Raw genomic sequence first — 25,101 nt, forward strand, 5'->3', positions numbered from 1 at the left:
ACAACCTACTTTTAGGGATGGAATCAGTCCACTGAAAGTCCTCTTAGCTCAAAATGACTGTTTTTATTGTCACTGGTTAAGCCTGCCGTGTGCAGGTCACTGAGAACATTCTGTGATTTATGAGGTGTGGAGATCTGTTCGTGGATGCAAGCGTGCAAGTTTAACACAGAAACTACTGACACATTCTTGGGTTCCTTTTTTAAAAAAAAAACAAACAATGGTTTATACATTGAGGGGGAAAATTGACAATGATTACGTTTTAACTACACAGGACCATCGATCTTTGTGGAATAAACCTTGTTGAAAGGTAGACAAGTCTATGAACAGAGCGGGTGCTGTGTAAGGTTGTTTACTGATTTTGATAGAAATGCTCAGTACTGGTCTCCATATTACAAAAGGGATATAGAGGCACTGGAGAAAGTGCAAAAAAGATTTACAAGAATGATACCAGAACTGAGAGGTTATAACTATCAGGAAACAGTGAACAGGCTGGGGCTCTTTTCTATAGACTGAGAGGCAACCTGATTGAGGTCTATAAAATTATGAAAGGGTTTGATAGGGTAAACGTAGTGAAGATGTTTACAATTGTGGGGGAAATCAAAACGAGGGGCCATAAATATAAGAGAGTCATTAATAAATCCAATAAGGAATTCAAAAGAAATTTCTTTACTCAGAGAGTGGTTAGAACGTGGAACTCGCTACCATAAGGAGTACTTGAGGCTCACAGCATAGATGCATTTAAGGGGGAGCTAGATAAGTACATAAGGGAGAAAGGAATAGAACTATATACTGATTGGAATAAAAACAGAAGATGCTGGAAGTACTCAGCAGGTCAGGTAGTATCTGTGGAGAGAGAAATAGAGCTAACATTTCAGGTCGGTGACCTGTCGTCAGAACTGATTGGGTGAGATGAAGTAAGTTGGGAGGAAGCCTGTGTCGAGCAAAAACATCAGCATGGGCCGAATGGCTGTAAATTCTGTGTAAATATGACCATAAATGTAGATTTTGAAGTGGCTGTTGAAGGTGGGGAGGGCAATAGCAAGACAGACGGGATTAGGCAGAGATTGTTGTCTCCCATCAAGATCTATGTGTTTCTTCGTGAACTATAACAGACGTGAGCTGATGTTTTAAGTTTGTATTTGCTTACTTTTGCACACTGGCACTTACATGTGCCAGTCGGAATATTAGCTTGGGTGTTATGGAATTAACTATAATGGATTCAAGAATAAAAACAGAAAATGCTGGAAATCTCAGCGGGTCAGGCAGCATCTGTGGAGAGAGAAACAGAGTTAACGTTTTGGGTCGATGACCCTTCGTCAGAACAGATGGATTCAAAATGGGATTCTCCAGGAACCTTGATAACATTATCCAGCAGTAGGAATGCTTCCAATCAATGTTCCCTTTAATTTTGGGGGGTTCGTGGCCCCTTTAAGGGGAGATGGACCACATTCAATATACCACGCTGGCGGATTTTTCCCATTTAAAAGCCGCTGCACTGGAGCTCTGGAGTGCTGCACGGCCACACAGCTTAAAGGGAACAGTGCTTCCAATTATACAGCAGTGAGTTGCCAGTTAATGATTGAAGCACTGTCCAGTTGTCACTTTGTGTCGCTGACCACAAATTATTGGCACCATCGATGAGATGACCATCTCAAATTGTTTCTCGTGTCCGGCTGCAACAGGTTAGCATTAGCACTTTCAGTTGTTCTTCTCATCGTAATGTGGCTGTGCAGCGGGGCGTGTGACTGGAGGATTGTTCGGGAGCAGGCGGGTGGAAGAAATGTACACCAATTGCCAGCCGCTTTATGAAGTCTCTGCTATTGTTTTTCAGTAAAAGCAAGTCCAGGTCAGCCCCGCAGATTTCCCCAAGCAAGGCTGCCGGTGGAGAGTTTTGTGTTGCTGCCACTTTTTCTTCATCGCGATCCTGGTTAACCACCAACCCTGGCCTAAAGCGGGAGAAAGGTGAGTGCACTGTACAACTTTGAAGCAACTCCTCTGGTGCCACATTGGGTAAATCTGACTCAGAATTAGATTAAGGCAACAGCCGATGGTTTTGTAAAGAAACACAACTCTCAAGTCTTTTTCCCCCAGTTTTTCTCTTGTCTTGAAGGCACTGACCTGGGTCACTAGTTAGCAATCAGGAGTGGGTGCCCTCGCTGATTTCCCAAACTACCCAGCATCACTAAGATCAATTGTAGCACGGACTGGGAATTGAACCTCAGACCTTCTGGTGAGCATGGGTCAATGCTCCATTTGACCTCAGTGGCTCCTTGGGCAAGCGAGGTGGAAAATGAACTTTAGCTTGCTGTAGTTTGCTTCAAGCCCTGCTCCAGGATTTAATCATATAACCTAGGCTGACATTTTAGTGCAGTTCTGAGGGACTGCTGCATTGTTGGAGGTGCTGAGTCGGTAAACTAAGGCTTCTGAAGTGAATGTGAAAGATCCCATGGCACTATTTCGCAGAACAGGCAGTTTACCCATTGTCCTAGTCTCAACAAACACCAACAAAACAGATGAACTGATTATTCATCTCATTCCAGTTTATGGGACCTTGGTGTGTGCAATATAGCTGCCAGGTTTCCCTACAAAACAACATTGACTGCACTTCAAAAGTAATTGTTGGCTGTGAAGTGCTTAGGGGTGTCCTAAGCTTATGAAAGGTGCCATTAAATGCAAGCGTACATTTTTGTTGTCCCATTTTATCTCAACACTTTCATTTTGCCTTGGCCCTACACTCCCTGTAACCAGGTAGAAGAAATATCTGGGCCAAGGACTTCTCTCTCACAACCACCACCATCCATGCCTCACCATGTCAGCCGACTAGAGGCATGTTCTGGGAAGCAGAACTCGTTTGTGGTTTTTCTTCTCCTTCTACCCACTATTCCAAAGCTGGAGCTCTTCAGCACCATTGGACGATGCTTGGTAGAATTGCCTTTTTGATATTGAGACAGGGCAGGGAAACGAGATTAGAGTAGATAGCTCCACAACAGGAACAACGGCCGCCTCCTAAGCTGTAACTCCGATGATTCTGTGAAATCTTGGTTAAGCACGAAGGTCCATAATACAGGATCCCACCGGTGGTGGGGGGGTGGGTGGGGGGGGGGGGGGAGGGGTACGGGAAGAGTAGAATGGAAGGGTAAAGTCATTAATAGAGGCATAGAATACAAAAGCAAGGAAGTTATGATGAACCTTTATAAAACACTGGTTTGGCCTCAACTGGAGTATTGTGTCCAATTCTGGGCTTTAGGAAGGATGTGAAGGCCTTAGAGAGGGTGCCGAAAAGATTTACAAGAATGTTTCCAGGGATGAGGACTTCAGTTATGTGAATAGACCGGAGAAGCTGGGGTTGTTCTCATTAGAGAAGACAAGGAGGTGTTTAAAATTAAGAGGGGTCTGGACAGAGTAGATCGAGAGAAACTGTTCCTATTGGCGGAAGGGTCGAGAACCAGAGGACACAGATTGAAGATCATTGGCAGAAGAACCAAAGGCGACATGAGGAAAAGCTTGTTTACACAGCGAGTGGTGAGGATCTGGAATGCGCTGCCTGAGGGTGGTGGAGGGAGACTCAGTCGTGGCTTTCAAAAGGGAGTAGAATAAGTACCTGAAGGAAAATAACTTGCAGGGCTACGAGGAAAGAGCGGGGAAATGGGACCAGCTGAAGTGCTCTTGCAGAGAGCTGGCACGGGTTCGATGGGCTGAATGGCTGCCTTTTGTGTTGTAACTGTTCTATGATTCTAGGTAACTCGAGGTGTCGTCATCAGGTGACATAAGACCGATACGGAAAAGTATCTCTACTCCCATACGAAAGATTACTTGGAGTGAGAAGTTAAGGCACCAATTACCTTACTGTATGTGCCATCTAAAACCAGTAGCAGTACCACGTCAGCCTTTCAGTACAGGGTTTCAGCCTAAAGCAGTTGTGTTGTATGCCAGTCACTGTTCTAGATCATAGATATCTTGAGAGGCAGCAAAATTCTGGTATCCATTAGGGCTGGAATTTAGAATCAAGATTCTGGGCATTCAATGTTTTACTTCCGCTCTTAATATTCCAAGCCTTGTTCTTCTACTCTGTCCATAGATCAATCAAAACAGTCAGTCGTGGATTCCCTGTTCATTATTAGTTGCTACGGTAACCTGGTGGAGCACACGATTGAGCCACGGCCAGTCAACACTGTGCAGAAGATCAACGATGATACTCAGCTGGAACTATTGACGTCTCCCCGAGCCAGCTGGTCTCTGGCCAGGTAAGATGCTCAGACACACTCCCTGACGATGCCTGCACCAGCAGGTCCTGGCCTACAGTTATTATGCTGTTTTTGCTACGTATTAGTGACTTGCTGTCAACGTGATACTTTTTCAGACACGCGATTACGTATCACTTGCGATATTTACACTGCTCCTCCTGCGGGGCTTTAACAGTGCAATCTTCACGAAGAAGCACCTTATTAAGGCTGCACCTTTGAAACATAGCAAGTTGGTAGACATAGAAGGGACGATTTTAAAACATAGGAACAGAAGAAATCGGAGCAAGAGTAGGCCATTTAGCCCCTCGAGCCTGCTCCGCCATTTAATAAGATCATTGGTGATCTGATCAAGGACTCAGCTCCACTTCCCTGCCCGCTCCCCATAACCCTTTATTCCCTTATCTCTCAAAAATCTGTCTATCTCCGCCTTAAATATATTGAATAACCCAGCTTCGCAGCTCTCTGGGGCAGAGAATTTCACAGATTTACAACCCCCCCCCCCCCGCCAGAATCATTGAAAAGATTAGATGCTGAGATGGGAGGGAGTGCAGGGTTTTGTTGCCTCTGTGAACTAAGCTGGAACAAACAACCTTGCTGGTCGGTAATTGCCTTCTGACATAACTCAGCAGAGATTGGGAATTGAACCTAGGACTGAATAGCTCAATACCACACCATTGTTACACTTATCCACTAAGCTATTGGTGAAGCAAGACATTTTTATAAACTATAATCCTGTCCGCTTAATTGTAATGCTTCATTGAGGGCTGTGGATGTGTCCCATCTCCATGAAAGGGGGGGGTGGGTGCAAGGGTTGGGGAGCGGAGGGTAGAAGACTTGGAGATATATGATAATAAAGCTTCAAGTGCCTTAGAAGCAGAGGGTTGGTTAAGTACAATAATAGTTATAGGTAACGGGAACTGCGATCAGTAAAGAAGCTTTTAACCCAGTGTTTGAGCATCTGAGCCAGGCTAAATCAATGAAACGGCGACGCAATGAAGCTTCCAGTTTCTGTTAATGAAAATTTGAAAGACTTTTTTTATGAGCTGAACCCTTTGAATCTCATCGACAGTCATTAAATTTATTCAATTCTTGTGATCGTTATATCTGAGCTTTGCAATTACTGAAGAACAATTATCTGGGATGTCATGCGTTTTAATGGCAAGACAATGAAAGACAAGGTCAGCTAGAACTGTCACTACCTATGTTTTCCCTTCGATAAGCTTCACCGAGAAGCAGAACTCATTAGGAATGGCCCTTGGTATCTGTTTGTGGTTTGCTTTGCTTGGTGGCCTCTATAAACTGCATGCAGATAAAAACCAAGCAAATGAATCACCAGCAGCAAATCCCAGCTTTTTCCATTTTTTCTCCCAGTCTCCTCTCCTGCCTGGATACAGTTCCTTGAGGCACCAGGCGCCTTCTGTACCTCTCCCAAGTTGTCATTCTTCATGTGTGATGTCAGAGAAGGAGCGGCAGCAGATTATTCAACCATGGGAGGCATCACAGCCGGGCCTGGAATCCGAGAATCAGAGAGGTGTACAGCACGGAAGGAGGCCATTTCGGCCCATCGTGTCTGCGCAGGTCAACAAGAGGCTATCCAGCCTAATCCCACTTTCCAGTTCTTGGTCCGTAGCCCTGTAGGTTACAGCACTTCAGGTGCACATCCAAGTACTTTTTAAATGTGGTGAGGGTTTCTGCCTCTACCACCCTTTCAGGCAGTGAGTTCCAGACCCCCACCACCCTCTGCGTGAAGAAATTTCCCCTCCAATCCCCTCGAAACCTCCTATCAATTAATTAAAATTTATACCCCTGATTGTTGACCCCTCTGCTAAGGGAAATAGGCCCTTTCTATCCACTATATCTAGGCCTCTCATAATTTTATACACCTCACTGAGGTCTCCCCTTAGCCTCCTCTGTTCCAATGAAAACAAACCCAGCCTATTTAATCTGTCCTCATAGCTCAGATTCTCCACTCCTGGCAACATCCTCGTAAATCTCCTCTGTACCCTCTCCAGTGCAATCATGTCCTTCCTGTAATGTGGTGACCAGAACTGCACACAATATCCCAGCTAGCCAGTGTTTTAAACAGTTCAAGCATAACCCCCCTGCTCTTGTATTCTATGCCTCGGCTAATAAAGGCAAGCATTCTGTATGCCTTCTTAACCACCTTATCCACCTGGCCTGCTACTTTCAGGGATCTGTGGACCTGCACTCCAAGGTCCCTTTGTTCCTCTACACTTCTCAGTATCCGACCATTTAATGTGTATTCCCTTTCCTTGTTAGCCCTCCCCAAATGCATTACCTCACACTTCTCTGGATTCAATTCCATTTGCCACTGTTCTGCCCAACCGATCAGTTGATTGATATCTTCCTGCAGTCCGCAGCTTTCTTCTTCATTATCAACCACACAGCCGATTTTAGTATCATCCGCAAACTTCTTAATCATACCCCCTATATTCAAGTCTCGATCATTAATGTAGAACGCAAAAAGCAAGGGATCTAGTACTGAGTCCTGTAGAACCCCACTGGAAACATCCTTCCAATTGCAAAAACACCCATCAGCCATTACCCTTTGCTTCCTGTCTCTGAGCCAATTTTGGATCCAACTTGCCACTTTGCCCTGGATCCCATGGACTTTTACTTTTGTGACCAGTAGGACCTTATAAAGCTTTCCTAAAATTTATGTACACTACATCATATACTTTGCCTTCATCGAACTTCCTGGTTACCTCCTCGAAAAATTCAATCGTGTTCGTCAGACACGACCTTCCCTTAACAAATCCATGCTGTCCTTAATGAATCCGTGTCTTTCTAAGTGAAGATTTATCCTGTCCTTCAGGATTTTTTCCCCATAATTTCCCTACCACTGAGGTTAGGCTGACTGGCCTGTAATTACTGTGTCTATCCCATTCTCCCTTCCGAATCAAAGATTCCACATCAGCAGTCCTGCAGTGCTCTGGCACCACACCTGAAGCCAGAGAGGACTGGAAAATGATGGTCAAAGCCATCCTCTTTCTTCTTTTGCTTCACTTAACAGCCTGGAATACATTTCATCCGGGCCTGGGGACTTATCCACTTTCAAAGCTAATAAACCCCTTAATACTTCCTCTTTCACTGTTTATTTCATCTAATATTTCACACCTCCTCAATAGTAGTGTCTGCGTCGCCCCTCTCTTTTGTGAAAACAGACGCAAAGTATTCATTGAGACCAAAACCAATATCTTCCGTCTCCACACAGAGATTACCCTCATGGTCTCTACCCTTTCTTTAGTTATCCTCTTGCTCTTAATATATTTATAAAACATCTTTGGGTTTTCCTTGATTTTACTTGCCAAAAATGTTTCATGCTCTCCCTTTGCTTTCCTAATATCTTTTAAAATTTCACCCCTGCACTTTCTATACTCTAGAGATTCTGCAGTATTTAGCTCTCGGTATCTGTCATAAGACTCCCTTTTTTTTTTATCCTACCCTGTCTGTCCCTTGGCATCCAGGGGGCTCCAGATTTGTTAGTCCCATCCTTTTTCTTTAAGGGCACATATTTGGCTTGAACCCTCCGGATCTGCTCCTCGAATGCCTCCCACTGCTCTGACACTGATTTATCTTCAAGTAGCTGTTTCCAGTCCACTGTGGCCAAATCACCTCTCGGCTTAGCAAAGTTGGCTTTTCCCCAGTTTAGAACTTTTATTCCCGGTCTGTCCTTGTCCTTTTCCATAACTACCTTAAATCTAACTGAATTATGGTCACTAGCACCTAAATGCTCTCCCACTGATACCCCTTCCACCTGCCCAGCTTCATTCCCTAAAACTAAATCCAAGACCGCCCCCTCCCGTGTTGGGCTTGCTACAGACTGGCTAAAAAAGTTCCCTTGAATGCATTTTAGGAATTCTGCACCCTCTATACCCTTCACACCAATTTTGTCCCAGTTAATATTAGGATAGTTGAAATCTCCTACTATTACTGCCCTATAGTTTTTGCACGTCTCAGAAATTTGCCTACATATTTGCTCTTCTAGCTCCCTCTCATTGTTTGAGGGTCTATAGCACATTCCTAGTAATGTGATCGCCCCTTTTTTTATTTTTCAGTTTGACCCATATGGCCTCGTTTGATGATCCCTCTAACATATCATCCCTCCTCACCGCTGTAATAGTTTCTTTAATCAATACCACGACCCCCCCCTCCCTTTTTACATCTCCTCTCTATCCCATCTGAAGATCCTGTCCCTGGTGTCCTGGCCAGTCCTTACTCCTCAACCATCTAAGCTGACAGTGCAGTGCTGAGGGAGTGTTGCAATGTCAGAGATGTCGTCTTTCAGATAAGACGACTAACCGAGGCCCCATCAGCCCTCCCAGGTGGACGTAAAAGATCCCATGGCACTATTTCAAAGAAGAGCAGGGGAGTTATCCTCGGTGTCCTGACGAATATTTATCCCTCAATCAACATCACTAAAACATTTGATCTGGTCATTATCGCATTGCTGTTTGTGGGAGCTTGCTGTGTGCAAATTGGCTGCTGCATTTCCCACGTTACAACAGTGACTACACTGCAAAAATACTTCATTGGCTGTAAAGCACTTTGAGACATCCGGTGATCGTGAAAGGTGCTATATAAATGCAAGTTCTGTCTTTCTTTCCTCACTTGTTCATTCTTGTGAACTTATCAGGGGTCACTGGATCGATTCTTCTCCCTAACCTAGGGAAACTGAAACTAACCAATATTTCTACTGTAATCCCGCCTGAGATCTGCTAACAGCACAGACCACAAGTCATATCTGGGAGTTCCTGGTCTGTAAGGACTTGACTACTGATTGTCAATTTGAAATACATTTACAATAGCACTTCAGTTCAGAAAGGGCTATGCAATTGTATCCAAGGAGCTCGAGCTTAGGGTGCCCTCCCTTTCCCCCTCATGGGAATGTACTTGGTCTAACTATCCTCTCTAAAAGTAATTAAACATACTAGGGCACGAGGTAAATGTAAGTGCTATTACTATAATAATACAACTAGCATTCAGCGTCCTTAAAGGTGGAATTAATCTTTAAATCTGCAACATAAATGCTGTGGAGTGCATGAGCAGCCCAGAATGAAGAGGGTCCCGAGTGATCTTGGCTTAGCAGCTCTTTCACTGAGTACTGAGAATTGTGTAAGGGAGGTTGACTTGGCATTCCACTCAGTGCTTAAATGTGTATCTTCCTCTCACCACCCCTCCTAGTGGCCAGCTGAGAACTCATCATCGGTGCGCACTACTGCCCCGTGGTGTGGAGAGAGATGTGGACCTTGTCATGAAACTCGCTCTGAACAGTGAGATGCTACAGAATATCTGGTAGTGTCACCCGTCTGAAACGTGGTGAAAGGACAGCCTTTTTGTGATGGCCATTAACGCTTCAGCACAGCAGCAGGGCTCTGGGAGCCTCATCAGTGTATATGGAACTAAGTAAATATTTGTTTACTACTGTTTACAACCCACACAGCTGGAAGCAAAGGTTGGAGGTCCCTTCAGTGGCTGTGCCCTTTCAGTCAGGAAAGAGTCATTTGTCCAGAGCGTGGAAGGTGGGGGAGGTGCAGGTATCATAACTTTGATTCACTCTCTGTACAGAGACCAACTGCTTTCATATGTTTCCTTTGAAGGTAGAGGTCCCAGGGAATTTGTCGGCCAGCAAACCTGGTCAGTCACCCCTCCTCCATCAGTCCTGCACAAGTGGTAATTGTAATCAGCAGCATTTTACTTAAGCAGGTCACTGCCTTCTCCGAGGGGAATTTGCGATTCTTGTGATTTATTCGTTCTGTGCTCCTCAATGACTGCTGTTTTTTTTAAGTTATTTTCACATGATTTTGTTACAATTAAAAGATGTAATGGGTCTTGAAGTTCGTAAGTTCATTTGTCACAGACCAGTTATTCCAAGTTATGTATTTTAAAGAAGTCCAGCAATGAAAACTTTTTAATGAGAGCATTTTCAAAAATAACAACTGAAATTGCAAAGGTCCAGATCTGGGGACTGGCTAATGCAAATACCACACATGCAGCTTTTATAAAGGTTGCTTTTAACAGACAAAGATAAATATTGTCATGTATTATTTTTAATTTTTCCCTCCAAATTAAATCTTTTAAAAGAAAAGAAATTACTTTAATTTCCTAGCTAACTTATTTTTGGCATTACATTTGTCCATACGTTATTTGCGGTTATTATTTTGCTTCCGCCCTACATCAGTGCAAGTTATATATGAGATACTTAAATGGAAAGGAAAGGAAGAAACATTTCAAAGTGCCTTTCACGATCTCAGGATGCCCCAAAAGCACTTCACAGCCAATGAAGTGCTTTTGAAGTGTTGGTCACTGTTGTAATGTAGGAAAGATTAGATAGAGTACTATCTGTTCAAAGTACTGTCCCCCCCCCGTGTCTTGGAAAAAGTATGATAATAAATATATCTGTCACCTCATTAAAATATCAAATTTGCTCCGTTGCGGAGAGGGTCGACTTCCCTCCTCAACCACTTTGGTGACGTTCACCGTCTTCTTCTCGGGCATGTTTGGGTTGTCGAGCGCTCCTTCTTCCGCTGTTTGCGCTTGGTTTCCGCGACGAGACACGAGGTGTTCAGCGCCTTCCCGGATGCTTCTCCTCCATTTTGAGTGGTCTTGGGCCAGGGATTCCCAGGTGTCGGTGGGGATGTTGAACTTTTTCCAGGAGGCTTTGAGGGTGTCCTTGAAGCGTTTCCTCTGCCCACCTGGGGCTCACTTGCTGTGTCGGAGCTCTGAGTAGAGCATTTGTTTTGGGAGTCTAGTATCGGGCATGCGGATGATGTGGCCCATCGGAGCTGATCGAGTGTGGTCAATGCTTCGATGCTGGGGATGTTGGCCTGAACGAGAAACTGATGTTGGAGCACCTATCCTCCCAGTGGATTTGCAGGATCTTGCGGAGGCAGCGTTGGTAGTGCTTCTCCAGTGCTTTGAAGTACCTGCTGCACATAGTCCATGTCTCTGAGCCATATAGGAGGGCATACATTTCAGAACATTCACTTTAATGAGCTGTGACTCTCCAGATGAAGCTCTGCGACCATGAGAGCAGACACTACCGGCCACGACTGCCCAGCTCGTAGAAGGCTCTCCGGGTAAGGTGGAAAAGAATCCAGCGTCATTGGCTGCAGTGCCAATACTTTTCGAAAAATCCTTGGATTAAATGTTCAGTGAGAAATTGAACTGATCACAGCTTCTGAAAAGAAAACGAACCCAGTTGCTTTACAGTGTTCTGTTATTTATGCTGTGAATTGTTGTGCACCGACTGGTCTGAGGTTCTGTTGAACAATCTGCACAGGCCTGTCTGCAGTTCTTCATTAGAAAGCTCCTGTTACCATTTTTTTATGCAAGACTTCTTTTTAATAGCAGAGTGATTCAGACGTAGCAACTGAAAGAATTCCCTTTATCCTGTGAAAAACCAACACAACCTACTGGCCTGAATAAAGGCTACTCTTATAGAAACCTAGAAACATAGAAAATAGGTGCACGAGTAGGCCATTCGACCCTTCGAGCCTGCACCACCATTCAATAAGATCATGGCTGATCATTCACCTCAGTACCCATTTCCTGCTTTCTCTCCATACTCCTTGATCTCTTTAGCCGTAAGGGTCATATCTAACTCCCTCTAATGCCACACAAGTGCCAGGAAATGACTATCTAAAACAATCGAGAGTCTAACCATCGCCCCTTGACTGCCAGGTTGTTTGGAAGGAATGCTCCCAACTGTGGGACCAGATGTGAAGCATGCCCTTTACTATAAGGCAGGGCATGAAGAGCAGTGCCAACTTCAGGGCCCTGTGCAATGCTTGATGCTGACTATAAGCCCTGTGTATTGCTCAATCTCCTTAACGTGGATAATCTCCAACCCCTCAGGAACCACTGCTACTGCTGTTTATGGCTGATACTTTATCCATTTTCAATGTTTTCATAAGTTTTGAGACGCAGTAACTTGTTGTTTCTTAAAAACAATCATAAGACGTTACCATCAAAGTGTGTCTACACCCATCTACACACCTGCTCGACCTGGGGTCTGAGGCGGGTATAGCAGCTCAAGTTATTGCTGTCTCTCAGATTGACTGCCTGATTCTTGAACGAGAAGGAGAATTTAGAAGAATGAGAGGGGATCTCATAGAAGTATATCAAATTCTGACGGGATTGGACAGGTTAGATGCAGGAAGAATGTTCCCGATGTTGGGGAAGTCCAGAACCAGGGGCCACAGTCTAAGGATAAGGGGTAAGCCATTTAGGACCGAGATGAAGAAAAACTTCTTCATTGAGAGAATTGTGAACCTGTGGAATTCTCTACCACAGAAAGTTGTTGAGGCCAGTTCGTTAGATATATTCAAAGGGGAGTTAGATGTGGCCCGTATGGCTAAAGGGATCAAGGGATATGGAGAGAAAGGAGGAATGGGGTACTGAAGTTGCATGATCATATTGAATGGTGGTGCAGGCTCGAAGGGCCGAATGGCCTGCTCCTGCACCTATTTTCTATGTTTCTAGTAGAGACACTATGGCTGGGATCTAGTATTAAATGCCAGCACCCCAAGGACTTGGCTCAGGTCTTTCACATTACCCTGGTCAACTTCATTCTATTAAAAACATTGTATTAAATATATTGTTTGCAATGCCTAACTGGGTGAGTCACTAACTTCAGTCTAGCTGTCTGGGGAGGTAGCAATCAGATGGAGAGGGAAATCAAAAAGGATGCAGTGTAATGTTCCTGTTAAGTTGCGTGGCCGTGCAGGTCTGGAGGTCCCGTGCAGGTCGATCACTGGCTTTTCGATGGGACATTTCGCACATGCACAGCATTTTGAACGGGCAACGCAGTCCCTAAAGGGGCTGCACTGCCCCCCCCCCCCCAAAAAAAAAAATGAGGGGGAACATAGTGCAGGGTTATTTGGCATATTGATCTCAAAAGACTACAGGATCAGTCATTAAGTCAATATGTTCCATGGTCTGAGATGTGCAACTTGTGCGATAGTTCCACAGTGTTTTTACATTGCAGGAGTCCAACTGATGGAAGATGCAGAGTTCTCCCTCTGTTAGCTGCACGCCATGGTGTATGGGTGCACTTACACCACGCGTTAGCAGTTTTGCCTTTTGCACTGACTTTGGTAGTGTAAGTTGGATGTTAGGGCCTGAACTGACTCCAAAACAGAATGGAGTGAGATGTTCTACTCTGGAGTCTCTCACTGTGCTTTGCTTTGGTGTCAGGGCAGGCTGATTCTAGATTCAGATTGCATTTACTCTGTTACTGCAATGTCATGTAAATTCAGCCTAAAGAAATCTAACGATGGATTTAGAAGAAACTTCTTTAACCGGAGGGTAACTAGAATATGGAGCTCACTTTTAGCGAGGACTAGTTGAGGCAAATAGCATAAATGCATTTAAGGGGATGCTAGATGAGGAAGAAATGAATAGAAGATTATGATGATAGGGTCAGATGAAAGAAAAAAAAGACTTGCATTTATATAGCACTTTTCACACCTCAGGACATCACAAAGTGCTTTACAGCCAATTAATTACTTCTTGATAAGAATATAAGAAATAGGAACATGAGTAGGCCATACGGCCCCTCGAGCCTGCTCAGCTATTCAATAAGATCATGGCTGATCTGATCATGGACTCAGCTCCACTTCCCCGCCCGCTCCCCATAACCCCTTATCGTTTAAGAAACTGTTTATTTCTGTCTTAAATTTATTCAATGTCCCAGCTTCCACAGCTCTCTGAGGCAGCGAATTGCACAGATTTACAACCCTCTAAGAGAAGAAATTTCTCCTCATCTCTGTTTTAAATGGGTGGCCCCTTATTCTAAGATTATGCCCTCTAGTTCTAGTCTCCCCTATCAATGGAAACATCCTCTCTGCATCCACCTTGTCAAGCCCCCTCATAATCTTATACGTTTCGACAAGATCACCTCTCATTCTTCTGAATTACAATGAGCAGAGGCCAACCTACTCAACCTTTTCTCATAAGTCAACCCCCTCATCCCCGGAATCAACCGAGTGAACCTTCTCTGAACTGCCTCCAAAGCAAGTATATCCTTTTGTAAATATGGAAACCAAAACTGCACGCAGTATTCCAGGTGTGGCCTCACCAATACCTTATATAGCTGTAGTAAGACTTCCCTGCTTTTATACTCCATCCCCTTTGCAATAAAGGCCAAGATACCATTAGCCTTCCTGATCACTTGTTGTACCTGTATACTATCCTTTTGTGTTTCATGCACAAGTACCCCCAGGTTCCGCTGTACTGCGGCACTTTGCAATCTTTCTCCATTCAAATAATAACTTGCTCTTTGATTTTTTTCTGCCAAAGTGCATGACCTCACACTTTCCAACATTGTACTCAATCTGCCAAATTTTTGCCCATTCACTTAGCCTGTGTATGTCTTTTTGCAGATTTTTTGTGTCCTCCTCACACATTGCTTTTCCTCCCATCTTTGTATCGTCAGAAAACATGGCTACATTACACTCAGTCCCTTCTTCCAAGTCGTTAATATAGATTGTAAATAGTTGGGGTCCCAGCACTGATCCCTGCGGCACCCCACTAGTTACTGATTGCCAACCAGAGAATGAACCATTTATCCCGACTCTCTGTTTTCTGTTAGTTAGCCAATCCTCTATCCATGCTAATATATTAACCCCAACCCCATGAACTTTTATCTTGTGCAGTAATCTTTTATGTGGCACCTTGTTAAAAGCCTTCTGGAAGTCCAAATACACCACATCCACTGGTTCCCCTTTATCTACCCTGTTCGTTACATCCTCAAAGAACTCCAACACATTTGTTAAACATGACTTTCCATTCATAAATCTATTCTAACTCTGCCTGATCGAATTTGCTTTTCCAAATGCTCCGCTACAGCTTCTTTAATAATGGACTCCAACATTTTCCCAACCACAGATGTTAGGCTAACTGGCCTATAGTTTCCTGCTTTTTGTCTGCCTCCTTTTTTAAATAGGGGGCGTTACATTTGCAGTTTTCCAATCTGCTGGGACCTCCCCAGAATCCAAGGAATCTTGATAAATTACAACCAATGCATTCACTATCCCTGCCGCTACTTCTCTTAAGACTCTAGGATGCAAGCCATCAGGTCCAGGGGATTTATCTGCCTTTAGTCCCATTATCTTACTGAGTATCACCTCCTTAGTGATTGTGATTGTGTTAAGTTCCTCCCCCCACCCCCCTTAGCCCCTAGACTATCCACAGTCGGAATATTGTTCGTGTCCTCTACCGTAAAGACTGATACAAAATATTTGTTCAGAGTTTCTGCCATCTCTATGTTCCCCATTACTAATTCCCCGGTCTCGTCCTCTAAGGGACTAACATTTATTTTAGCCACCCTTTTCCTTTTTATATACCTATAGAAACTCTTGCTATCTGTTTTTATATTTTGCGCTAGTTTACTTTCATAGCCTATCTTCCCTTTCTCAATCATTTTTTTTAGTCGTTCTTTGCTGGCTTTTAAAAGCTTCCCAGTCTTCTGTCCTCCCACTAGTTTTGGCCACTTTGTATGCCCCTGTTTTTAATTGGATACCATCCTTTATTTCTTTAGGATGTGTAGTCAGTGTTGTAATGTAGAAGAGGGGTGGCAGGAGGCTTGTGTGGACTAGACCAGTGGCAATGGCCAGTTGGGCCTGTTTCTGTGCTGTACGTTCTGTGTAATTCCGTGTAAAAAATAACCTGGCATACAGGGAACCAACAACACTGTTTGGAATTTGGTTTCCGAATCAGATTCAGGCCACAAGTTTTAACAAAGTAAAGCCAGGGAACTGATCCCATGCGTTGCACTCTGTGTGTCCACATAGCTCCCCACTGCAAAGGTAAAATGGGGGAGAGCGACAGAGGTCAGTCCTCCGAAATGGGATTAAAATCATGCTTTGAGTGCTTTACCTTAGATTGCTTACACACTACTTCCCCTTTATGCAGAAGCAAATCTGTACCCACCAGTACTTGATCCGAATGTTAGAAAATTCAAAATTGCTCTCTCCAAACACAACCCAAATTTGGAAGGTTCAAATCCATAAACTAACTGGGTCTTTTTCACAATTGAAGTGGACGCAGTATGAACACTTTATGCATGATTAAAGTATTAGTAAACAAGTACCTACAATAATAACAAGCAAAAGATTCTCCGTTAACACTACAGTAAATCAAGCCATTGCCGAGCATTCAACATTGCCTAGCAACCGATGACTGAGTGGCGCTTGCCAGTAGCCTGGGAAGAATATGGGGGTAGACCTAAAGAGGGGGAGAAAAGAATACATTAGAGTATCTAGAAAAGTTCATCATGACTGGAACAAAGATGATGAGAGGATTTCTGGAAAAGATCTCCATTGCAACTGTAATAATAATATCCATAGCAATGACAAACGCAGCAACCTTAGTGAGATATTTGCAGTATTTGAATGTTGAATGTGGAAAGCATACTTTGTTTTTGCCAAATGTCTTGTGTTCTTTCTCCCTCCTTGCTATGTAGGACCCCACAGTGGAACGAATTCCAACCGCCATTCAATGCAAACCATCCTTTGCTGCTCAGTGCCGATGCTGTCCAACACTATCAGAACCAGCTGGCTGGGTGTAAGTAGCATTCTCTCCCTCGGTGTTCTCACGGTGCCAAGCTGCAGTATGTTGCAAGCAGTACATTTAATTGTAGTGACTCTAATATAGCAGAACCTCACTGCTCAGGATGTCATATGGACCGTAGTGTCAGACAAATTGTCGCGCTCCCACAGTTATTCTCTGCGGAGACTCTTGAGGTCTTCCCTCCGTTGTTGTGTCATTTCTTTTCCTCAATTGCTCCTCCTGTTAGTGTTCAAAATATTAAAAGGATTTGATTGGGTAGAGACAGAGCAACTATTTCCTCTGATGGGGAAATCAAGAACAAGGGGATATAATCTTAAAATTAGAGCTTAGGCCATTTAAGAGGAAAATCAAGTCGGGCTTTTTCACACAAAGGGTAATACAAATATGGAATTCTCTGCCCCCAAATGCTGTGGCTTTTGGAACAATGAGATTTCAAGACTTGAGATTGATAGATTTTTGTTAGGTAAGGGTATCAAGGGATATCGAGATAAGGTGGGTAAATGGTGTTGAGGTACAAATCAGTCATGATCTGATTGAATGGCGGAGCAGGCTTGAGGGGAGGATTGGCCTGCTCCTGTTCATATTTTCCTATGTTCCCCATCTCTGCCGATGATGGTGAGTCTTGCTGAAGGATGGTTCCAAGACATCGTGCGGTCCTTCAGTGACTCGACCTTGTGGTTGTTATTACTCGTGAGCTTACACGGCGAGTGCTATCAGGATATTCAACCATGTTGGACACTAATACAAAAGCAAAATACTGCGGATGCTGAAATCTGGAATAAAAACAGAAAATGCTGGAAATCTCAGCGGGTCAGGCAGCGTCTGTGGAGAGGAAGCAGAGTTAACGTTTCGGGTCGATGACCCTTCATCAGAACTGGAGAGTGTTCGGAAAGAACACATTCTTAACCTGCACTGAAAGGGGGAGGGGAAGAAAGAACAAAAGGGAAGGTCTGTGATAGGGTGGAAGGCAGGAGAGATTAGCGAGACGAAAGGGATGATGGCCTCAATTCAAATGGTAATGGCAGGAGTTAGAAAAACATTAGTCAAGATAGGGTGTGAATGGCGGAATAATGACCAGCTGCCATTAGAGACAAGGAGAAAGAAAGAAACAGGCTCTGTTGTGGGGGGGAGGGAAAGGAGCCAAAGATTGGCAGAGGTTATGCTCTGAAATTGTTGAACTCGATGTTGAGTCCAGAAGACTGGAAAGTTCCTAAACGAAAGATGAGGTGCTGTTCCTCGAGCTTACGTTGAGCTTCGTTGGAACAGTGTAGGAGGCCGAGGACAGAGAGGTCAAAGTGGGAGTGGAATGGAGAATTAAAGTGACAGGTGACCTGAAGCTCAGGGTCACACTTGCGGACTGAATGGAGGTGTTCCGCAAAGCGGTCACCCAATCTACGCTTAGTCTCCCCAATGTAGAGGAGACCACATCATAAGCAGCGAATACAGTATACTAAATTGAAAGTACAAGTAAATCGCTGTTTCTCCTGGAAGGAGTACTTGTGGCCCTGGATAGTGTTGGACACTCATAGCCAAAGCAGATGCGTGCTCTACCTGCCATTCATATGGGCTCATTCCGTCAGCAGTTACTGGATAGGGATGAAGAGCGGGAACCTTGGCTGTCTTTCCCCCACCTCCCCCAGGGTCCCTAAGGCCCCCGCTATTGCTGCATTTTAGATAAGGTACTTCTGTTTAAATCTTGACATGCTGATCCTGGCATTGATTACGGCTGATGTGTGTAATTGTTTCTATCCAGTGTGATGGAACTAAGCATGGCTGAAGAGGGAGTAGTCAGTGAGAGTAGAACCAAACTCATCTCTAGCCGGGCTTCCTGTAAATGGGGAAAAAAGACCAATAACTCAAACATAGGCAAATGCTTAAGATGTGACACACTTCTTGTTCTTTGCTGCCGGCGATGCAACTTTAAAGATGCAACATTTTGATTTTCTTTCTTGTTTCAAAGTCTTCAACTGTGGTCCCTTTAAATTGCACCCCTGAATCAATGTTCCTTTCAAACAGCAGGCTTACTCAGTGGTGCCATCAACCTGAAGCCCTGCTCAATAGTCCCTGTGATCTGATGGCTTGCATCCTAGGGTCTTAAAAGAGGTGGCTGCAGAGATAGTGGATGCATTGGTTGTAATCTACCAAAATTCCCTGGCTTCTGGGGAGGTCCCAGCAGATTGGAAAACTGCAAATGTAACACGCCTATTTAAAAATAGAGGCAGACAAAAAGCAGGAAACTCTAGACCAGTTAGCCTAACATCTGTGGTTGGGAAAATGTTAGAATCCATTATTAAGGAAGCAGTAGCGGGACATTTGGAAAAGCATAATTCAATGAAGCAGAGCCAGCATGGTTTTATGAAAGGGAAATCATGTTTGACAAATTTGATGGAGTTCTTTGAGGACGTAACAAGCAGGGTGGATAAGGTGGAACCAGTGGATGTTGTGTATTTGGATTTCCAGATGACATTCGATAAGGTGCCACATAAAAGGTTACTGCACAAGATAAAAGTTCACGGGGTTGGGGGTAATATATTAGCATAGATAGAGGATTGGCTAGCTAACAGAAAACAGAGAGTCGGGATAAATGGGTAATTTTCCAGTTGGCAAACAGTGACTAGTGGGGTGCCGCAGGGATCGGTGCTGGGTCCTCAACTATTTACAATCTATATTAATGACTTGGATGAAGGGACCGAGTGTAATGTAACCAAGTTTGCTGATGATACAAAGATGGGTGAGAAAGCAAATTATGAGGACGTCACAAAAAATCTGCAGAGGGATATAGACAGGTTAAGTGAGTGGGCAAAAATCTGGCAGATGGAGTATAATGTGGGAAAATGTGAGGTTATACACTTTGGCAGAAAAAATAGAAAAGCAAATTACAATTTTAATGGAAAAAAATTGCCAAGTGCTGCAGTACAGAGGGACCTGGGGGTCCTTGTGCATGAAACACAAAACCTTAGTATGCAAGTACAGCAAGTAATTAGGAAGGCAAATGGAATGTTGGCCTTTATTGCAAGGGGGATAGAGTATAAAAGCAGAGAAGTCCTGCTACAACTGTACAGGGTATTGGTGAGGCCACACCTGGAGAACTGAGTACAGTTTTGGTCTCCGTATTTAAGGAAGGATATACTTGCATTGGAGGCTGTTCAGAGAAGGTTCACAAAGTTGATTCTGGAGATGAGGGGGTTGACTTATAAAGATAAGTTAAGTAGGTTGGGCCTATTACACATTTGAATTCAGAAGAATGAGAGGTGATCTTATCGAAACATATAAGATAATGAGGGGGCTTGACAAGGTGGATGCAGAGAGGATATTTTCACTCATAAAGGAAACTAAAACTAAGGGACATAATCTTAGAATAAGGGGTCACCCATTTAAAACTGAGATGAGGAGAAATTTATTCTCTGAGGGTTGTAAATCTATTGAATTCTCTGCCCCAGAGAGCTGTGGAGGCTGGGTCATTGAATATATTTAAAGCGGAGATAGATTTTTGAGTGATATGAGAGTAAAGGGTTATGGGGAGCGGGCAGGGAAGTGGAACTGATCAGCCATGATCTTATTGAATGGCGGAGCAGGCTCGATGGGCCAAATGGCCTAATCCTGCTCCTATTTCTTATGTTCTTTTATCATCATCATCATAGGCAGTCCCTCGAAACGAGGATGACTTGCTTCCATGCCGAAAAGGGATGAGTTCACAGGTGTTTCAGTGAAGGACCTAATATTCCAGATCCCGAACTACATCTTAAAGGGTGGAAGATGCCTGTGCGTGGATTTTTTAACGTGTGGTGGCCATTGTACTCCAATGCAGTGCTGAGGGAGCGCTGCATTGTCGAGGTGCTGTTTTGCGGATGAGACATTAAACCGAGGCCCCGTCTGCCCCCTCAGGTGGACGTAAAAGATCCCACGGCACTATTTCGAAGAAGAGCAGGGGAGTTATCACCCATGTCCTGGCTGATATTTATCCCTCAATCAGCATCACATTGCTGCTTGTGGGAGCTTGCTGTGCGCAAGTTGGCTGCCGCGTTTTCCACATTACAACAGTGGCTGCACTCCGAAAGTACTCCATTGGCTGTAAACCGCTTTGGGCCGTCCGGCAGTCATGAAAGGCGCTAAATAAATGCAAGTCTTTTCTTTCCACACTCCTTGGCTAAGAAGATGGAGAATCAGCCAGGCTGGATTGAGCTGGGCTGAGATGACCCTCAGAATCAAACAGTCCAGTGAGTGGCGGCGGGGTAAAGTAGGAAGGATAGCAGCTTAGGTGAGGCAGTGGAGGCTGCCTTGTAGCTCGGAGTATATATTCCTGTGTTCTTATAGCAGCTGTGATGGTCCTTTTGGACGTGCCATCGCCTTGCTGTGGTCCTCTTTGTAATGTATATACACTGAGAGTTCATGCGATTCCAGCCGGAAATCCTGCAGATATTTTATTGCCCACTTGTTGCTTCCATGGGCACTTAACTTCCTCCAATATACTTCCAGCATGACTCATAGCTGTACCAGAGCTTTAACAAGGAAAGCGACACCCAACCTGCCTAATCATTAAATTATGTGATGCAAAATATGACCTGTAGGCCAAATCATATGATAGTTAATCTTCCCTTTCCTCACTTATAGCTTGGTAATAATGTGAAGTATTTCACCACCTGTTTAGCACGTGCAGATCAAAGCGAATTTTCACTGCCCTCGTAACTGTCTGTATTATCCTCGCCCATTTTAGCCTCACAGACACCTTTGGAGACATAATTGCTTTTCCTTGATCTATCCACCAGCTTTGATCAGTATAGGAAAAATACCTTCACCTCACATCCTCCCCAGACCAGTCCCATTTTCTACAGGTGGTTTGAGGGTGATGCCAGAAAACTGGGGTTCAGAAAGGATGGCTCCTGACTGCAATCCAACATAGTAGTGTGACCCAGTGAACGTTCCTGATGAATGAAATTTAATTAGTTTGATAAGCGGTTTATTTGCCTTGGGAACCTGGGCTACTGTGTTCCTAGTCACAATCCCCTTCTTGATAAACCTGAAGAAACCTGAATGTTAAGACTCATTTCTTTGTTATTGATCTTCTTTGTATTTGTCAGGAAGATACAAAGCTGCCTTTAATGCTGGCTTCGGTCAACTGACTTCAGCCAGGGTAGCTACAATTAGACTTAGCACCCCTGGGCTAAAAAAACCCAGCCCGAATTCCTTGCTCCTGATCGCTATCCATTGACCTCCGCTGAAAGTGCATGTTGCACATCAACTGAGGGCGGGATCCACGATGAAGCAAACGGGGTTACAGTGGTGTAGTGGTCACGGTGCTGGGACAGCATCCCAGAGGTTGCGAGTTGTGAAACCTAATTTAAAATATCTGCTCATTTGTCGGCTAGCAGCAGGGTGTTACCGCCGAAGCTGCTGTCTTGTTGTAAGGAAACAACTGTTTTGCCCATTTCCGTTAGGATAGGAAGGTTCCAGGCCCATCTGCTTTGGACCGGAGATGACTCCAGTCCAGCACTGTATGCAACTAAGGATGGGCAATAAATACCACCGTGCCAGTGTGGCCCATATCCTAAGAAAGAAAGACCTGCATTTCTATAGCACCTTTTCACAACCACCGGACGTCTCAAAGCGCTTTACAGCCAATGAAGTACTTTTGGAGTGTAGTCACTGTTGTAATGTGGGAAACGCAGCAGCCAATTTGCGCACAGCAAGCTCCCACAAACAACAATGTGATAATGACCGGATAATCTGTATTTGTTATGTTAAATGAGGCATAAATATTGGCCAGGCCACTCCCCTGCTTTTCTTCGAAATAGTGCCATGGGATCTTTTACCTCCATCTGAGAGAGCAGACGGGGCCTCGTTTTAATGTCTCATCCGAAAATGCAAATTACAAACAGGTGGCAAGGCCTCGCACACAGAGAACACCAAACCGGGCGACTGTGACCAGTGCCCATGGGATGGTATTCCCCCCGCCGCCCCCCCCCCCCCAAAAAAAAAGGAGTCAACTACTTCAGGAGCGGGTTGAGGACACTTGGGGATAAAAATAACTTTGGTGTACCTGGGTATTGGTGAGGCCACACCTGGAATACTGCGTGCAGTTTTGGTTTCCATATTTACGAAAGGATATACTTGCTTTGGAGGCAGTTCAGAGAAGGTTCACTAGGTTGATTCTGAGGATGAGGGAAGGTTGAGGAGGTTGGGCCTCTACTCATTGGAATTCAGAAGAATGAGAGGTGATCTTATCGAAACGTATAAGATTATGAGGGGGCTTGACAAGGTGGATGCAGAGAGGATGTTTCCACTGATGGGGGAGGACTAGAACTAGGGGGCATAATCTTAGAATAAGGGACCGCCCATTTAAAACAGAGATGAGGAGAAATTTCTTCTCTGAGGGTTGGAAATCTGTGAAATTCGCTGCCTCAGAGAGCTGTGGAAGCTGGGACATTGAATAAATTTAAGACAGAAATAGACAATTTCTTAAACGATAAGGGGTTATGGGGAGCGGGCAGGGTAGTGGAGCTGAGTCCATGATCAGATCAGCCATGATCTTATTGAATGGCGGAGCAGGCTCGAAGGGCCGTATGGCCTACTCCTGTTCCTATGCATGGGGTTAAATTCAGCACTGAGGATGAGAGCAATAATGAAAAACAAATGAGTATCATTAAAGAACAGCTCAGTCCCAGAATTTGTAGCTGTCTGTCATTTTGTTGGAGTATTAGCATTTCTGTCAGTTGTTTGGTTACATTATCTGTCCAAGTGAAGATGAAAGCCCCCAGCTGACCAGTCACAGAGGCTCTGCACAGAGCCTCATAGGCTGCCGCAGTTAGCCAGTGATCAGATGTCTGCATTAGCAGTCATTATCCTTGATTAGAGTCGACCTTTGTCCTCTGGGGTCAGCGAACAAATACCCAGTGTCTTTACTCCCCCTCTCTCTCAACACTGGGTACCTGAATGATGCATTTACCTTTTTTGGCACAGTGCGGACGGTTGTGCTTTTCGCTGAGCATGTTTCAAGTTCCCTGCAGCTATTCCTGCAGAATCAGGCTTTCTAGTAAATGTAGAATGAGCTTCCCTGATAACATACAAGTGAAGCACATCGCCCTCGATTACTGAAGAATTTTAGAATAAATAAGCAGAATAAGTATGACATTAATAGGAATCAAAGACCTAACTGTGTAGTAACCACTCCGTATTGGTAAAAGTGACCATTACAACAACAACAACTTGTATTTATATAATAAATTTTATTTATATGGCGCCTTTAACGTAGTGAAACGTCCCAAGGCACTTCACGGGAGTATGATGCAATTAGAAATTTGACACCGAGCCACATTAGAAATTAGCGCAGGTGACCAAAAGCTTGGTCAAAGAGGTAGATTTTAAGGAGCATCTTGAAGGAGGGAAGAGAGGTAGCGAGGCAGAGAGGTTTAGGCAGGGAGTTCCAGAGTTTGGGGACCAGACAACAGAAGGCACGAAGGCACGGCCACCAATGGTTGAGCGATTATAATCAGGGATGCTCAAGAGGGCAGAATTAGAGGAGCGTAGACATCTCGGGGGGCGGGGGTGGAGGGGATTACAGAGATAGGGAGGGGTGAAGGCCATGGAGGGATTTGAAAATAGGATGAAAATGTTGAAATCGAGGCGTTGCTTAACAGGAAGCCAATGTCGGTCAGCGAGCACAGGGGGTGATGGGTGAATAGGACTTGGTGCAAGTTAGGACACGGGCAGCCGAGTTTTGGATCACCTCTAGTTAACATAGACTCGTATCCATTTAAGGAGAATCTAGAAAAACACATGAGGGAGAAAGGAATATAAGGTTATGCTAACAGGGTTAGATGAAATAGGGGTGGGAGGAGGCTTATGTGAAGCATAAACACCGGCACAGACCAGTTGGGCTGAATGGCCTGTTTCTCTGCTGCAGACTCTGTAATTCTGTAACTCTGTAATTCTCTGGGTCTGTCACAGGTCCATTTATTTTCTTACCACTTCTCTCTTAAAGGCGCCATCTCTTCTTGGGGTACAGTCCCATGGGTTCAGCCAACCCTCTCAGCCAACTGGCCATTCACCACATGTGAACATTGATAGGGACTGTCAGCTGGCTATCCCCCAGGGAGAGGAACGGGGGGAGTGAGAAGGGTTGGGGTAACACCACGGCCGAGCCTATTCCTGTCTTAGCCCTGTGTCCACGTTTGTGCATTTTCCAGCAGGGGTTGCTGGATCGTGGGTCGGGAACAGCAACCTTCCCTAACTGAGGTTGGATTTAATGCCTCTATAGCTGCCCCAG

The 25,101-nt window shown here is 44.5% G+C and overlaps 1 protein-coding gene across 2 annotated transcripts in view; it reads left to right on the top strand.

Moving 5' to 3' along the window:
- bcas3 (BCAS3 microtubule associated cell migration factor) overlaps window positions 1–25,101 on the top strand; it is a 936,691-nt gene that overhangs the window by 508,657 nt on the left and 402,933 nt on the right. For both annotated transcript variants that reach the window (XM_070856931.1, XM_070856932.1), the window contains exons 17-19: window positions 1,832–1,962; window positions 4,079–4,244; window positions 16,732–16,832. In XM_070856931.1, the coding sequence (XP_070713032.1) occupies window positions 1,832–1,962; window positions 4,079–4,244; window positions 16,732–16,832 (398 nt within the window). The remainder of the gene's footprint in view (window positions 1–1,831; window positions 1,963–4,078; window positions 4,245–16,731; window positions 16,833–25,101) is intronic.

Source organism: Pristiophorus japonicus, chromosome 16 (assembly GCF_044704955.1).
Source record: "Pristiophorus japonicus isolate sPriJap1 chromosome 16, sPriJap1.hap1, whole genome shotgun sequence".
Lineage (NCBI taxonomy): Eukaryota > Metazoa > Chordata > Chondrichthyes > Pristiophoridae > Pristiophorus > Pristiophorus japonicus.